Source organism: Trametes versicolor (genome assembly GCF_000271585.1).
Source record: "Trametes versicolor FP-101664 SS1 unplaced genomic scaffold TRAVEscaffold_2, whole genome shotgun sequence".
NCBI classification, from domain to species: Eukaryota; Fungi; Basidiomycota; class Agaricomycetes; order Polyporales; family Polyporaceae; genus Trametes; species Trametes versicolor.
The window spans coordinates 1,173,936-1,190,784 of record NW_007360322.1 but is presented as its reverse complement, the minus strand read 5'-3'; the positions used below and the strand labels follow the sequence as shown (position 1 = coordinate 1,190,784).

At 53.0% G+C, this 16,849-nt stretch overlaps 5 protein-coding genes across 5 annotated transcripts; 3 read left to right on the top strand and 2 right to left on the bottom strand.

Moving 5' to 3' along the window:
- Window positions 1-2,348: 2,348 nt before the first annotated feature.
- Window positions 2,349-3,389, top strand: TRAVEDRAFT_17339 (uncharacterized protein; the record flags this gene model as incomplete). Its single annotated transcript, XM_008035263.1, has 5 exons — window positions 2,349-2,530; window positions 2,680-2,882; window positions 2,942-3,061; window positions 3,134-3,244; window positions 3,334-3,389. 5 exons carry the CDS (start codon window positions 2,349-2,351, stop codon window positions 3,387-3,389), a joined length of 672 nt encoding a protein of 223 aa, XP_008033454.1.
- A 5,538-nt stretch (window positions 3,390-8,927) lies between these two features.
- Window positions 8,928-9,422, bottom strand: TRAVEDRAFT_26340 (uncharacterized protein). The gene has a single exon (XM_008035342.1). The coding sequence runs from the start codon at window positions 9,344-9,346 to the stop codon at window positions 9,074-9,076; it is 273 nt and encodes a 90-aa protein (XP_008033533.1). The 5' UTR covers window positions 9,347-9,422; the 3' UTR covers window positions 8,928-9,073.
- A 135-nt stretch (window positions 9,423-9,557) lies between these two features.
- On the top strand, window positions 9,558-11,779 carry TRAVEDRAFT_113893 (uncharacterized protein; the record flags this gene model as incomplete). Its single annotated transcript, XM_008036025.1, has 3 exons — window positions 9,558-10,372; window positions 10,438-10,878; window positions 10,936-11,779. Coding segments are annotated over 3 exons (2,100 nt in total), but the record flags the coding sequence as incomplete, so codon positions are not given.
- A 901-nt stretch (window positions 11,780-12,680) lies between these two features.
- Window positions 12,681-14,301, bottom strand: TRAVEDRAFT_113545 (P-loop containing nucleoside triphosphate hydrolase protein; the record flags this gene model as incomplete). The annotated part of the gene is made up of 2 exons (XM_008036024.1): window positions 12,681-13,916; window positions 13,969-14,301. The coding sequence occupies 2 exons, from the start codon at window positions 14,299-14,301 to the stop codon at window positions 12,681-12,683; spliced, it is 1,569 nt and encodes a 522-aa protein (XP_008034215.1).
- Window positions 14,300-16,609, top strand: TRAVEDRAFT_17336 (uncharacterized protein; the record flags this gene model as incomplete). Its single annotated transcript, XM_008035262.1, has 11 exons — window positions 14,300-14,317; window positions 14,365-14,456; window positions 14,486-14,625; window positions 14,674-14,784; window positions 14,835-15,001; window positions 15,057-15,260; window positions 15,314-15,701; window positions 15,866-15,984; window positions 16,034-16,222; window positions 16,286-16,464; window positions 16,525-16,609. The coding sequence occupies 11 exons, from the start codon at window positions 14,300-14,302 to the stop codon at window positions 16,607-16,609; spliced, it is 1,692 nt and encodes a 563-aa protein (XP_008033453.1).
- Between the last annotated feature and the right edge of the window lie 240 nt (window positions 16,610-16,849).

The window sequence follows — 16,849 nt, the reverse complement described above, 5'->3', positions numbered from 1 at the left end:
GCGCGGAAAGGACGCATGGCATTCACAAAGAGGACACAGGATGTCCGCGGAGCATGCGTGAGCATACGCAGGACAGGGTGGTGCTGGCAGCACAAGGATGATCGTGAGTCACAGGCAGGGTGAGGGCGAGGGCGCGGAGACACGGAGGGCGCACAGACGTAGCGAAGACGTACACAAGGCCGGGCGGCAGAAACACAGGACTCGGGGAATACAGGAGCCGCGATGCGAGCAACTTCAGCCAGGGAGAGTAGCATGAGCAAGGAGACCTGAGATGCAGAGGCAGCATAGCAGTAGCAGAACAGATAAGAACGTACTTGTATGAAATCAATCCACAAGATAGATCCAGAGAGAGGGCGGCCTGGTAGCTTGAAGGTATCGCCGTTGACGGGAGCGAGCATTCCCGGTTCCTCCCTCACATCAGATAAGTCGGAGAGCAAAAGGAAGACAACAGGGTAGCGAGCCAAAGCGGCGAGAAGACATGCAATGACCGGAGAGAACGTGCACGAGAAGGCGAGCTCCAGAGGGCGACGAGGACGAGCTCGAGGACGTTGAGGACAAGAGAGGCGACCGTTGTCAAGCAGCCACAGACTGCCTCCCATTGTTTGTTCATATTTGCTCCCAACTGGATTTCTCTCAAGCGCTAATTTTTGAATGCACTAGAGTGATTGTCACCGATATAATTGGTGAAACTCCGAAAGCGGCTGTTCACCACTACTTTCACTACCCACTAATAAACCTACACTTTGCCTAGTGATCGGAACTAACCACCCGATATAGTCGTAGCGCCCACCACCTTTCGGGCGCGCAGTGTCTATGACTGGCGTTCGTAGCTCATCAGGGCACGAACAAGTATCGGACCGGAGCGTTCACACTTGCTAAACTTAATCGCATAAACCCGTAGGTGATACTGACTGACAATCACTCCGGCGACCTAGGACGCGCAAGAGGGACTTCAGTTGGCGAGGGTGCAACCAGACACGTCTGTTAGACGAAGGCCCGGTTGCAACCAATCACCCAGCATTATTTACAAAATACATAGCTCTAATGCATCTGACAATTAATGCCCCCACTGGGAATTGAACCGCGCTTCTCACCATCAAGGACTACAGTGCCACAGCGTGAACCACTGCACCATAGATGCTTACATGGCCTACAGAACCATTACAATAGATTGGGTCTTTTTTGGCGAGAAGAAGACCCGCCATTCAGGCTCCCTCCCCTCCCTCGCTGCGCTCGGGGGGTCCCCCGAACCGAGAGCCTTCAGGCGGGCACTCTAAAGCTTCGTTCTCGCGATTTCTACAGACCGGCTCCTCTCAGGGGAGGGGGAAGGTCCCTATATTGGGCTCCCTAACCCTAATCTGACCCAAATTCCTAACCCTAAGCCGAACCTTAATGTAGCACACAGCCCTAAGCCAAAGGCAGGGTTACAAGGTCTAATGGTGTAGTGGATTGGTGTGTCTCCTCTTATCGGGAGATCACTGGTTCGATGCTACATCTGGGCATTTAATTATTGTTCGGCCTTTCGGAAAGCGGTTGCAACCGGGCCTACGTCTAATGGACGTGTCTGGTTGCACCCTCGCCAACTGAACACACTGCGCGCAAAGTACGTGTTTCCATCCCGTAGGTACGCCACGAGGCTGGGCATTCAGCGCGGCATCATCCAACCACACCTTTGACCACGCGTCATCAACCAGCTACGGCTTCGAACATTCGTCCGTCGGCTCAACGGATCGATGGCTCTGCCGATGCACATAGGTCGTCTCAATCCCAGCATACGTGTATCTACACCGATCTTTTATGGTAATGCCAGCAACTCTCCAACGCGACCTCTACTAAGTACCTCCTTCCCGCAGTTCTCTGCCAACAGTCCCATTGGTGACATGTACGGTACAATTTGAACGTAGCGGACGCATCAGGAAAAACCTCCTGCGGCAATGTCGGCGCTTTTGAGTACTTTCCTAGATATGTCACAAAAAAAACCTGTAAGACTACATAAGATTTATACCGCCCCGAGTAAACATGCATCTTTCGAACAAAAACCATTATAAACCGCGCATTTACGGTCTCTATCTCGGAGACATCTACTCTGTTGGATAGGTATACATGGTATATACTGCTTGCGACAAAATCACTACTCTCATCGGTATTATGCTTTCCACCGGCCCTAGAACCATCAGCTACAGCCGTTCACTATTTTGAAAGAGGCAAGCACCGACCTAGCCTACTGAAAACTATTGCCAGTACATCCTTGTGCTCGCCCGGCGCATCGCTCATGTGGAGTTGGCCTGCCACATCCGAGTTGGCTCCGGTCAAGTGCGCGATGTGGGATGAAGCAGAGGCCGCTATGCATGCGCGAGCTGGATGCCAGCGGTAATGTCGACCTTCGCATGGACCGTCCCATCGTGCTCCATGACGTGAACAAGCCAATGCGCACGAGCCGCCGTGCGAACATGGCCCATCACCTCTTCCCAGCTCTTGAAGTAGATGACCGCAGCGTGGATGGGGCGTGGCCCGGGGAGCGGAGTAGAGGGTATGCGTAAGGGCGAGCAAGAGCACGGCGCGGGCATGCGCTCTTGACCACAACCTCTTTCTGAGTTTCTTCTTTCTTCGTTCACCAACTCCTTTTTCCATACTCGCTCTCTATCCCAACACTCATTAGTCCACAAACTAAAGGCTCAGCAATAGTCAACACACCGACAACGCAATGCGTGGTGGTAACCCTGCCAGTATCGCACCCGTTTCAGAACATATTACACGTTCTAGAGCAGGTGCTGCTGGCAGGGCTGGTAATGCAGCCTCTGTAGATCAGACTGCTGTTTCGCCGCACCCTTCTGCAACAACAAAGCGTACAGAGAAGCGTGGATCTGATCCTAGAAACAACGGTTAGTGCTACTTACTCCAACGAGTTCAACGGGAACTTACTTCTTGGTTTCTTTCCTAGACACTGCCTTGGTTCAAGATGGCAGCACTCGAGTTGTAATGTCCGCAAAGACACGTAATCCCACTAGTAGTCGATGTGCAACCTCGGGTGTGCGGCTGCACCAGGCTCGTCAGAGTTCGAGTAAGTTCATTTCAATCTGCTGATCAGTGTGTGAATCATTGTTATAGAGCGATACTGAGATGGACGGCACAGATTCCATGGATATTGACCCTGCTCCAGTCGACATCCCTCAGAGTAGCAGGTCAAAGGAGAAGCGGAAGCGCAGCCAGTCAACGAGCGCGGACGCATTGCCTGATCAGGAAGGTACGTAACTCGCTTCTGCCGCCGCTGACTCTGCACTAGTCTCCGTGGCTGACCATATAAGGTATTGATGACAGTCGATCAATATCCAGTATATGGTCTGCAACGGGACGCGTCACTTTTGCAGGAGGGTCCCCTCGTGTCCTAATTGGGAATTAGACGCCCGAACGCGAGTCTCTCGCTGCGTTTCGGAGTTCGCCGAGCTCAGCGAAAATGGTAAGAAATTAATGTTGTAGTAGAGTGAAAGCTTGTAGAAGACGTCCAACACTGCTGCAAATGAATGAGAATTTGCAAGTCCCGCATACACATTATACATTTGTGGATGAGACCTCTCCGGCCGTACAAGGTGTGACATAAAGCAAACTCAGCACCGTGTATTATGCTGACCTCGGAGAGGGACTGTCTCCCGGGGTGCTACTAGCTTGCAGTACACCTTCACAGTATAGCGCTATCCCCGCAATCACATCAGCCAGATCCATCCATAACAACTGGCAGCTTCTCCAAGAGTCCCCAAGCCCTTTGCCAGGCCGCTCAGGCCGCTCCTTCCCGGCCCCGGACTCCACGGCCCCCACGCCGTCTGAGTCGCCTCGCCGTCCTTCGCAGTCTCCATCGAAGAGGGGGCTTGACTCACGCGAGAAGCTGCAGAATACCCTACAAGCGAGTCGTTTGAGCGTGACCACGGTTGTGCTCCAGGCAGGAGTATGGCCGATACGGCTGTTATAGTGGAACAGTGTTTGCTGTGCACCGCAGGCGAAGTTGTTAGGAGCGTGCTGAGCAGAAGTCCGAAGGTCCGAAAATGCGGAGGTTCGAAAACCCGAAAATGCGGTAGTACAGATTCCGGAGGTACGTAGGCTCGGAGTCCGGAGGTTCGGGACGTCCGGAGGTTCGGAAGTTTAGGGAACGATGACTCAGCGGGAGGACTTTGGCGAAGCTATTAGCAACGCCCTGGGACTTGTTCCGTTCGTCCTTAATTTCGGAGGTTCAGAGGTTCGGAAGTGTGGAGGTTCGGAGGTTCGGAGGTTCGGAGGTTCGGAGGTTCGGAGGTTGACAAGTAGTTGGATTGAAGGTAGCGAAGGGGAGGTATGGAAAGTAACAAACAAGATAGAAGAGAATGTGGTAAACGAGATATTCGAACTGAGTAACTACGGTATTCCAGCTCAGTATAAGTAGTATGTAAGCTTATTGTCTAGCCGAGACAATAAGGAAGTACGGAAATGGAGTTCCGGAGCAGAAGACAATAACCTATTGTTATGGCGCTAACAAAAGAGAATGACGCAATCTGAGACATATGAAATACAAACGGAGGTTCGGGTGTTCGGGAGTTCGGGAGTTGAAGGACCGGAGGTACGGAGGTACGGCCGGAGTTCCGGGGGTTCGGAAGTACAGTACTAAGTCCCGGAAATGAGATACATCCCGGAAAAGGGTGCAAGTCCCGGAAGTTGAAATGAAGTCCCGGAAATCAGAGTTATTGTTGCACGGGATGTAACAGAAGTAGAGGATGCCACGGGTGATGTGATTCAGTCGCGCGAAGGGGGTCCTGCAGTAGGCGATGTCGCTGAGGATCTCGGACGTGGTCTACAAGGACAGTGAGTGATCTATAAAGTACCGGTATCATCTTACTCACCAGCTCAACCGGACGCACCCGTTTCACCGGAACCATGAAATCCACCCTGCGCTTTCCTGAAGCACCTATCATTGACGAGATGAGATGCCAGGCGACAGGTTGGTATTCCCTCAGTATTGCCTGTACGTGTGCCGGTGTCTTCGCGCTGATATCCTCCCAACACAGCGATCGTCAACCCCCTTTCCGGCTTGCAGCTTGCGAGCCATGTAGCCCGTGCTCTCCTTTCACAACCTCCACCGTCTCGGAGACGACGCGCCGTGCAACAAGCTCGAGCGCGAGCGTTGTGATTGCGGGTTTTGCGCGCTTGATGGACAGGTATGTGCTTTCTCCGTTGGGTGTTGTTGTGAACATCTGCGCTTCTTCAGGTGACTTTCGTCGCACCTGGGAAGCAGGGTGGTCGAGAATGAGCTTGTTACATCCCGTGCGACAACAACTCCGATTTCCGGGACTTCATTCCAACTTCCGGGACTTGCACCCTTTTACGGGACGTATCTCCTTTCTGGGACTTAGTACTGTACTTCCGAACCCCCGGAACTCCGGCCGTACCTCCGGTCCTTCAACCCCCGAACTCCCGAACCTCCGTTTGTATTTCATATGTCTCAGATTGCGTCATTCTCTTTTGTTAGCGCCATAACAATAGGTTTATTGTCTTCTGCTCCGGAACTCCATTTCCGTACTTTCTTATTGTCTCGGCTAGACAATAAGCTTATGTACTACTTATACCGAGCTGGAATACCGTAGTTACTCAGTTCGAATATCTCGTTTACCACATTCTCTTCCATCTTCTTCGCTACCTTCAATCCAACTACTTGTCAACCTCCGAACCTCCGAACCTCCGAACCTCCGCACTTCCGAACCTCCAAAATTAAGGACAAACGGAACAAGTCCCAGGGCGTTGCTAATAGCTTCGCCAAAGTCCTCCCGCTGAGTCATCGTTCCCTAAACCTCCGAACCTCCGGACGTCCCGAACCTCCGGACTCCGAGCCTACGTACCTCCGGAATCTGTACTACCGCATTTTCGGGTTTTCGAACCTCCGCATTTTCGGACCTTTGGACTTCTGCTCAGCACGCTCCTAACAGAGCTTGAGAATGGTGGAGACCGTGTGCTTCGCCTTTCCATGGAGGAATGCTGTCACTACCTGCAGGCACCTCCTGTGGTAACTCTGATGCACCACACGCCATACGTCCCCAGGCACCCCTTATGCACCAACGGCCGTAGGTTAGCGACCAACCTGACATAAGCGTCGGAGATTGTATTTGCACTCCAAATGCGGTAAGAGGCCCCGGGAGAGGCTGCAGGGCCTGTTATCTCAATAGATAACAGGCGCTTTCTTATCATTTCAGCCATATCAGGCAGGCACTTACTAATCTAATCTACAGGGCGCTTTTTACAATCACACTTCGTCCAAATCAGGTAGGTGGCCCCAATCCTGGGGTGGACCACCATGCAGGGGTACCCCCACCTGCCTTAGCTCGCTCTATTCTTATGCGATTAACTTAGTTCTTTTTGCAGTATGTTCGCATTCACTGGGCGCTCAGAACGCGCCACTTCAGACGGTGAACGGCGCAGTAGTAGTGCCAGTATCAAGAGAGCTAATATCATGTTATAGGAAACGCCGTTTCGCGCGTTGCGCTCCCGTTCTGTACCGCGTCAACACAGAAATAGACGCATTTTGAAGGTATGTACTATATCTCTCGGACGAGACCTTCCGCGGGCGATTTGGTGCAGATACGGCGGCGCTGCAGCGTATGCAGTGGGGGGAGGGCTGCATACTGCACCTCCACCAAACCTCCACCAAATCGCGTCGTTCTTTTTGCGACTGGTGCTGATTGTAATGTGTAATCAGGGAGTTCCATCTGCGTGGGACCGCGCGACGGAGCAAGCTCTGCTCAGCCACACCCCTTTTCCCAGGATGATCACGCAACGGCCGCTGGGCGCATTGCAACATAAAGTACATTTCCTAAAAGTCATTGAATGTACCTATCTGACGGTATGCTACACGCCGCGATCCGACCGCTGGTTGCTCCGGGGCAGGGTATACATCCTCCTGGTCCCCTGTCCCCTCTATAGCTGGATTCATCTATATCCCTTCGCTGAAGCAGCTATCTAATGCCTGTTTCCTGTTCATAGGCCACCTTATAGCATATATATAGAGTTTCAATGTCCAATAGGATGTGTTTGTAGCATAGGACACAATATACACATATTCTGCACAGTTCTGGCAAAAACGCGTCTGCAGCCACAGGAAATGCGTCAATCACGGCGCTCTTTTTTGCGTTCGATAGCCGTACTGTACATGTATGGGCGTGCAGAATACCAGAGCGATGGGAAACGAAGTGATGCCATAGTGTGGTTTGTACCATGTCACATTAGATGGTCAATACCGCGGGCACATCATCGCCGAATAGCCTATTAAATGCATATTCTAGTAGCGAATGCATAGCACTATCTACGTACAAAGTTTCGTAAGCTTTGAGGATGAAACGAGCGAGCTATGTCCAAGACAGTGCTCCAGCACTCCTGCCACCCAGGCCGTCTTAAGACGGTGTGGGCGGCTGTGCTGATATCTCTCTGTGCTTGCAGCTAGTGTTGCTGCAGGAGAGCCCTGCAACACTCATTAGCTCGTATCTCTGCGACTTCTTCACCGAAAATTACGATCTTGGGCTCTGTGTGAAGGTATTCTCAGCGTGTTTCTAGCCTGGGTAAACATCGCGTTGTAATACACAGCAAATGTGTGGGAATGAGCGATCTTTGTCCATACTGATAAGCCTGCAGCACGCTCACCTGGACGCCGATAAGGCTGAAATTTTGACATCCTGTGCGGAGGATACGCATACGCTTTTCTGCCAAAGAGATTGCAATTTGGGTACGATCCCGCCCTCTGGCGGCGTGTTAAACCTGCAGGTCAAAGAATCAGCCCAATTTTCGTTTTGTGCATCTTACCAAGGTCCTAGATCTATGTAGGCTCATAGGAGACATTGTTCATATATCCCTGAGTGTGATCAAGCGGGTTTCTACAACATTGGAGGGCATAAATAAGCAGAGGGTGGGCATGTGAGGCAGGGGAAGGCCCACCTTGTCCCGGAACGACCAGCGGTCGGATTGCAACGTGTAATGCACCGTCAGGAAGGTGCATTCAACAGCTTTCCGACGATGTATTTCGCGTCGCGATACGCGGAGTGGCTGGCGCGCGATCGCCCGGGGAAAGGGGCTGTGGCTGAGCAGAATGCTGTCCTTCGCGCGGTCCTGCGTGCGCGCGGTCCTCTGCGAATGCTACGCCCTGATTATAAACGTATATTAGAACCTGTCGCAAAAAGAACGAAGCGATTCGGTGGAGATCTGGTGGAGCTGCAGTATGCAGCCCTCCCCCCACTGCATGAGCTGCAGCGCCGCCAGATCTTCACCAAATCACGCGCGAAGGGATTCGTCCGAAGGATATTGTGCTTACCTTCAAAACGCGTCTGTTTGCGTGTCGATGCGGTACAAAACGGCGGCAGAACGTGGAGAACTCCGTTTGCTATAGTAGAACATCTGTAAGCCCCATAGCACAAGCAAATGCCCACCGATTTGCGACGTAAGGGGCGCGTTATGTTCGCCCTAGAAATGCGCACATACTCCAAAAAAAAAAGAAGTAAATCGGACGCATAATGAGTGAGCTAGAGGAGCCGGGGGTACCCCTGTATGGTGGTCCACCCCAGGATTAGGACCACCTACCTGATTTGGGCGAGGTGTAATCGAAAAAAGCGCCCTGCAGATTAGATCAGTAAGTGCCTGCCTAATGTGGCCAAAGAGATAAGAAAGTGCCTGTTATCTATTGAGATAACAGGCCCTGCAGCCTTTCCCGGGGCCAGTTACTGCATTTGGAGGGCGAATACAAACTCCGACGCTTATGTCAGGTTGTTCGCTAACCTATGGCTGTTGGTGCATAAGGGGTGCCTGGGCGCGTACGGCGTGTGGTGCATCAGAGTTACGACAGCGGCTGCTGCAGGACATAATGAACTCTGAACCTGGAAGGCTGTAAGCCACACAAAGAGAGGTCTTCAGTCTGTGAGAGAACGACTTGATTGCATAGTACTGTACCTGTAAGCCACACAAAGAGAGGCTACAAGTACTAGTAAGTAAACATGTAAGAAAGCATAGGTAGTATGGGACTTACTCTTCAGTCTGTGAGAGAACGACTGAAGAGCAGAGGCCTGCAGAGTCCTCCTTATATACTACTGGGGAGGACAATGAGTAAGCGTATAGGAAGAGGGCATGTGACGTCCAGAGGACGCTGACTGAGCGATGAGTAATGCTGAGTAAGGGAGCATAATCGACATAGGGTCAGATAGTCCATGACTGAGTAATGCGAGTAATCCGGACACTGTCTAGAATAGTCCGGAACATCGTAGAACGTACCAGAATCATATGGAGGGATGGCAGGATGCCAAGTAAGTACAGAACAAAAGAATGTACGTATATGGTAAGTAGGAAAGTCCATGCTGGCGTATGGTAGACGCACAGCCACTATCACTGCCACTCCCGGTCCGGCACAGCCGTAGACACAGAAGTTCAACAGGACAGGCTGTGGTACATGGATCTTGTTGCCGTCCTCACCCTGCGCTAGGAAGAGCTCATAGAGGAACTCGCTCAGGCTCCAGTTGATACTATGTTTGATATAGGTCCTTGACGGAGATCTGCTACGTACCGTTGGAAGGGACCTGACCAGATCCTTGATCCTACGCACCGACAATGTTCAGCAGTATCTGAAGCGTCGCGAGGCGCGCATCGGGCGCGAGAGTGCGATGAAGGTTGGGATGTCGGCAATGGCAAGCGAAGTCCTCGACTTCACACCGCAAGCCTTCGATGTGGACGATAAGCTCCGTCGTATACGCGAAGACAAGCGGAAGGATCTCACTGTGAATCAGCTTCTGTCTTGGATCGACTTCGGACATACCTCTCGTGTCAGTGCTCTTCACTGGCTACAGGCACTTGTCACCTACGTCCCTGAGCTCGAGGACATGAAGACCGAGCTTGCAACCCTGTTTCGCACGCACGCCGGAAAGATCCCTCTCCCTCGTCACAAAACCGACATCTACCCTATGCCGACAGTCGGTAAAAACGAGAACATCACCACCGAGTTCCGTGATGCACTCCTGGATTTCTTGGGTCAGATTGGGCAGAAGGATAAGGACTACGATCGTCGTCTGGTCCTGATAGGAGGGGACGGCCTTACCTACGAACACCTGCTTCAAATCAAAGGGTACATGGCGGATCAAGAGGACGATTTCCGCCGCTTCGAGCTTGTGGAGCCCTTCCTCAAGACATGGCACACTGGAATGACACATCTCAGCATGCTTAACGAGGTCCACTGGGGGTCGTACCTGACGGCTGATCCATCCAAGCTGGGGTACACTGCAGGGAAGATTGGTCAAAAAGCGCCCTCAAACTTGAAGAAGTGGGACTACTACCCGACCGCTTGGCGGACATGGCTGGATCTAGACACACGCATGCTCGACTGCTGGAGGTATGTAGTACCTGTACTATATCATGCACATGTCGGAATATGAACTTACATCGGTTTACACTCAGAGTGTTCTTCGGTGCGGAGGACCTGTTCGACTACTTCAAGAGTGAACATGCCAATAAACAAGTTCCCACTCTTGCTGAGCTTCTCGAAATGGCGACAACACTCTACCACCGTTACGCCTCCCAGCGTGCCTACGAGTCTGCCCGTGAGGGTGTGATTGCGAAGGACGGCAAGTTCGCAATCCCGGATGGCAAAACTTGGCAGCCATCTGTGCAGCAGTCCAGCAGTGCCACTGTGCTGAAGACATCTGGGACAGCGAAGGGTAAGCAGTCAAAAAGCGGGAAAGAAAAAGCGACAGTCGCACCTTCGGAGCCATTCGCAGGCGATCAATCCCTTAGCGACTCCATCATGCTCATGCACGAATCAATCCTCTCACGGGAGCTTGCGCAGGCGGTCGCAGTGGGTGATCCTGGCCGTGTATATGAAGCTGTGAAGGTTAGTCTGTCAAGATCATTCCTGGACTTGAAGACATTGACACCTAAATATCTGTAGCGCATGAGCTTCTCCTTTGCCGGCTCATCACATACAAAATATACTGGGTACACCCTGGAGATGATCGTGAATCTCGAGCTCGAGTCAAGCCCCGCCCTGAAGGAAATGTTCCTGAAGAACTGGCTCATCAATCCATCAGGCGAGTCGGGCAGATGGGTCGAAGGCGACATTCACCTCGAACATATCAACCTCATCTTGGAGACGATGCTGGAACACAAGGACGCCGAATGGGATGATGCATACATCCGGACGGTGGTCGCGCCAAATGTCTCGCACTTCGTAACACGCAAGAACACGTACCGGGAGGGTCTCGGCCTTGCCAAGCGGCGGAGCGCACATACCTCTCCGCACTGTCGACCCGAGGTCATAAAACTCCTCGAAGCATTCAAGGAGGAAGACTTACACCGCTTCCGTAAGGGACAACACTATGCGGCCAGTGGCTCGTCTGACTCGGACCCGTCGCTGCGCGATGTCAACCTGTTCGCTCAAGGTCTTGCTGGGTTGCGGGAAGGGAGGCTGGAGAAGTGGAAGGCGGAGTCCCGTGCACGCCGTATGCATTACAATGAACAACGATCGGGCATTACAGGCGCAGACACCAAAGAGGCCGGGGATGCAGATGGTGCTGGCAAAGGTGGTCCGGAAGGTAGCGATGATGGCGCTGAGGCTGACCCATCCGAGGTGCATGCTGATGATGGGGAATCGTCGATGCGGACAGAAGGGATAGTGGTATACTCTGACGGCGAGCTCGTTGTCGACTACGGGGACTGGACATTGTCAGATGTGTTAGCTAGTAACAGGGCAGAGGAGACAGACGCAGACGCACTGGAACTTGGGGAGTTCTTTGACCTATAACACACCGTTAACGCACGGGTACATTTTCTTTATCCTGTATGATAGCTCAGATATCAAAGAGATGCATGTCCGAAGAAGAATACGTACATCCATACGACGTCGCTTCAGTTGCCTTGATACGTTGCCATGTTCATCGTGACCGCTCTCCGCCAATACTGGTTTTGCAGCCTTGCGCTTGGACGATGACGTGCCCTCTCTAGCTTCATTAGTCGTCGACATGCAACTACAAGAAGGTCAATATAAGTGAATGCATTCTGGAAAAAGGTGTTGTCAACGTACCTGATCTGTCCATGCGGTGGCGGCGGCAGCGGCAGCGCTGGGCTGTGAGGCTTTGGCGCAGGAAGTCTGATGACAAGTCGTGGGTGTTCGGCCTCAGGCTGAACACGAGCGGTGCCGCTTGCCTTGCCGTGCGGCGGTTCGAGCCCATCCATGTGGACACTTTCGACGTGGGTGTTGAAGTGAACTAGACGGGGATGCGTACTTGACGTAGGAGCCGCCCATGCGTCCTCTAGCGAAGAGGAGTCGCTCTCCAGATCGCTGTCAAAAACACTCCTCTCTGCTGCCCCAGTGGAATCGACAACGACAGTGGCTTCCTTGAGTGCAAGACACTTCTCACGTGCTTTCTTGTTGCGCTTTTCGCGTGCCTCCTCCCGCATCTCCTTGACGAGCTGCTGAAACTCACCAAAGGAAGTCCAAAGTGAAGCTATGTGGTCCCGCAGATAGCTCTCCTGCTCCACAAACGGGCGTAGGTCGTCAGCGCAACTGATGTCAGCATAGTGACCGAGGATCGCCAGGATGACAGGATCAGGCATGTATGCATAAGCCGGAAGGTCTTCAGTGAACGGCGCATTGTCGCGAAGAGACCGGCGGAAAGTATGGAAGTGGGAGAGGCCGCACTGGGTCATAGACTTGGTGAGACGTTCAGGATGGGGTTTGGGAGGCGGCTGAGGAAGGGTGGAGCGGGCACAGGAGGATCCATGTTCATTGCGTCAGGGTGATTGTTGTCCTCTGGCTCACATCCACTGCAGCGGCATATGAGGGGCGGAGGAGGGCGGGCTCGGCACTTCGTGCAGGAACAAGGTTCATCAACTGCAGGGTTCTCGTAGATGGCATCTTGAGCGGCCGTCTTGCAGTCGGCCACTATCATGCGGGCCATCGCCGGATTGAGGAGCTTGACCAACCTCTTCGAGCAGGCTGCTGCCACGCCGATTGAGGATGCCGGTGTTTTCCGTGTCTTCGTTACTTCTGCGCCGACTTGCTTCCGTGCCGCGTCCACGGTGCTTTTTGACACATACACGATGCCGCGCGCATGGCTCACACGCGCTGCATCCCGTCCAGTGCGCCCAATCTTTTGAAGCATCTCGTCGACTGTGTCCGGAGCGATGGCCAGGATGACGTCGTCAACGTTTGGTAGGTCGACGCCCACCATAAGTGTGTCCGTCGCAATGAGGATCATGGTGCCGCCGTCCTCATGGAAGTGGCACAGTGTCGTCTCATTGAAATCACTCCACTTCAGAGAGCTGTAGGTGCGGATGAACTGGTAAGGGTCGACGGGGGAAGGGAGCCGTGAACGGAGGAAGAGGGCGAGGCGCTGGCCGTGGGCGACCGTGGGGCAGAAGATGATAGTCTTGCGGCCGCTCGTGAGAACCCACGAGAAGTCCGGAAAGGCGGGCCCCCCTACGCCCCGTGTGAGCATCCGGAAGAGTATTTGGATATCTGGCCGTCGATTTGACCGACGGATCAGGTGGAAGTTGCCCGCACAAAGCCCAAAGGAGCTGATGATGTTGGTGGTCGGGGTTCCTTTGGCAAGGGTTGCAGTAAGAAGGATGAGGCTTGTCCGAGAAGGCATACGACACCGGGTAAGTCCAATGTGTCGGAAACAAGGGCGGAATGCCTCTCCCCAGGAGTTGCACAAGTGAACCTCATCGACGCCCAGGGCACACAGGCGTGAAGAAAAGTCCTTCTTCTGGAGAAGAGTTTCAAATACGTCGCTCGATAGCATCTCTGGCGAGAGCAGAATCATGGCGGTATCGTCTACTACATCTTCCCATATGTCTCTTCCTTCCAACCGTGCATTACCCGCTGTCTCGTGATTGATGACATGGGTAGACAGGCCTGCAGCTCGGAAGGTCTTGGCCTAAATACTTTTGGTAAACATTAGTGAGAGGGCAAGACCGTTGCTGGCGTACCATTTCCGTCTCTAGCCCAATAGTAGGATACACTATGACCATCGCCGATTGGTCCGGGACAGCGACACCGTCGCATTTCAGCTGTCCACAGGCCTTGCTGAGTGCTCGGAGGAGAAGCATGTACATGGTGAAGTATGCTGTCTTGCCGGCCCCAGTAGCCAAGATCGCAACCAAGTCAATTCCATCCAAGGACTTGCAAATGCCGTCGAGCTGATAGTCGTGAGGGCAGTAATGCAGCGCAGATTCGACCGTGTCAGATACAATAGCGCGGCCTTCATTAGAGCAGAAGAGAAAGCGTGTAGCAGGCGCAGGGCGTTCACGCGAGATAGACATGAACGAGGGAGTCGCAGTAATCTAGGACGCGACACGTCGTCGACGCGTTTACACGGGCGCTAGATAGTCACATGCTACGGAAACAGCCGAGAGCTCGACCTCCTCCAAAAGCCAGCGTCTCATGCTAGACTAACTCTGCACTCTCACCTCCATCTGTGCGTGATTGAATAGATGACTCTACAAGGTCGGCGCAGAGGCCATCCACGAAGAAGGTGAAGACCAAGCTCACCACGGATACAACGGAGACGTCGCAGAACCCGCCGTTGGCCAGGAAGATTGTCACTGGCGTCGGAACACCTACGCCGTCCTCCTTACCTCCGAAAGGTTTCTAAATGATTGCTTCACCTCTTACCTGGCTGACAACGTCTTTAGCAGTCAAGCGCAAAGGTGCTCTCCCCAAGATTGATGTCGACAAGCCTGATACTCCAGAGCCCGAGGGAGGGAATCGGTTGGGGGCCAATGGTCGCCAATCGCAGCTCACAGGTATGTCATATCACTTGTATGGTCTGGGTATATCCCTTACATCAAGACAGGTCCACCACCAAGGCAGCAAGATGCTGAATATGACCGTGAGGAGCACGTCAATGAAGACGGCGAGGATATCAATCCTGATACGCCGGCGTCTGGGGACTCCGAAAACGAGGATGACAATGACACACCGGAGCTGCACGATGAGGGCGATCTCAATATAGGTGGTGAGGTGAGTATACACACATGTCACATGTACTGTAGTGTTGTCTGATCGTACATACCAGGCTGTCATCTTCACTCGAGTCCCTTCTGCCAGTACAAACCTGAGTCCTGCGTCCCGAGACGTCACAAGTCATCAGCGCGCATCGTTTCAGGACAAGAGAACCCCGCAAACACCATCATCCTCGTCTAGTGCACCGGTATCTCCAGGACTGGTGCGCGCTGCGACCAGTAAGAAGACTCAGCGAGAGCGCAAGCTCGAAGAAGAAGTAAGATTCATTCCCCACTATCTCTTCCACCCATACAATTGATCCCTGCCCAGATGCCAACAATATCGGCTGGAAAGCCGCTCATAGCGAAGCCGTCTGGATATATCCGCGTCTCTGAACAGTCCGAAGAAGGCGCCAACTCCGATGACGACGAGCCGGCGGTCGCATGGCTACTGCACACTGATATAACCAGAGCCCTCAAGCGCAAGTCAGAGAACAGGTTTGGTATCAATATCAAGAAGTGTCCTGACGAAGTCCAGGAGGTCCTCCGTGCCAGCTTTGACAGGGGCATGATTCTCCTTGCATTCGGCGATGGGACTGTCTATCCCGACATTGCGGTGCTACAGTCTGAGTCCTTCGTCACACCATTTGAAATGCAAGGTATCGAGAGGATATCGCTTGATGCCCTCATCACTGCGGCGGAGACCTTGGGGTTCGATGGTCAATACGACATAGCCGACCACCTCGAGACTGGGTCCGAACGGGAGTACATTGGCCCCCTCCGAAGCTACATAAGTCTGAGTCTACGTATCTGCAGCTAACTATTACCGCTATGGCTCACACCTCTGATTAGACTGCACATCGCTTGCGGACATACCGTGGAGATATCAAGAAGGCTGCCGCCAGTGCCTATCCACCTGCAGCACAGCTGGCTAAGCTCTCCCGCGACGCAGTGAGCAATCTGCTCGAGAGTAGCAACTTCTTGTACCCGAAGCTGCCGAGTGTAAGGCCTCTTCCGATGCGGCGTCCATATTACTCATTCTGATCTACAGGGCGACTACCAGTATACTCAACCGTTTGCAGGACTGGGACTCGCCGACGTTGTCAAGTCCGCCTTCTTTGGGAACACGCATCCTTGCAGGGTCGGCTCTCAGAACATCGGGATGCTCACGTTGTCGCTTCCGACTGCACCGCACGAGCTCGAGATACCTGACCACATGCTTGCCATGGCTGCTGCAGCTGTAAGTAACACTCTAGCTGGCTCGTTAACTTGTAGTATGAGCACACTAAATCGATCCATGCAGATTAATTCAGTCCTCGTCGACCAAGTTCATCCGCAGCTGACGAAGTCCAGGACCACCGAGTTCGCAGGTTCAACCCTCAGGAACGCATACAAAGCGTACATGATCATCCTCGTCAACATGCACATCACGAAACCGCTCAGGTATCACGCCCTTATGCATGGCATCTGCATGACGGCAACGTACGTATACGGCTCACTCATCTTCTCGCAACCGCGCTCATGCCCCTTGATTTCACGCAGTGGGGGCCATGCCATTACTCTCCACGGTCACGCGGCGCAGAACGACATTCTCGCCAACGTCGATTGGGAGAACATCGCCGACTAGCAATGCGACGCACGCGATGAGTCGCGACTTCAATGGTACGCATTCTGCATGCAATGTATACCGACCGGCGACACTGCGGTGGACAGCCTCATATAGATCGCTGTTATGCCTTCGCGTCACTTGGTTACCTGTTACATATTGTCTGGTCTCGCTCATATGCTCCACCGTACCTGGCCCTTCCAAATCCCCAGTGCTTAATCTTTCCATACATACTAGCCTTTGATGTTGCTGCCTACGTTA

Excerpts from the sequence above, each read along its gene's own strand:
- TRAVEDRAFT_26340 (XM_008035342.1), bottom strand. The coding sequence starts at position 9,346 with ATGGACTTTCCTACTTACCATATACGTACATTCTTTTGTTCTGTACTT.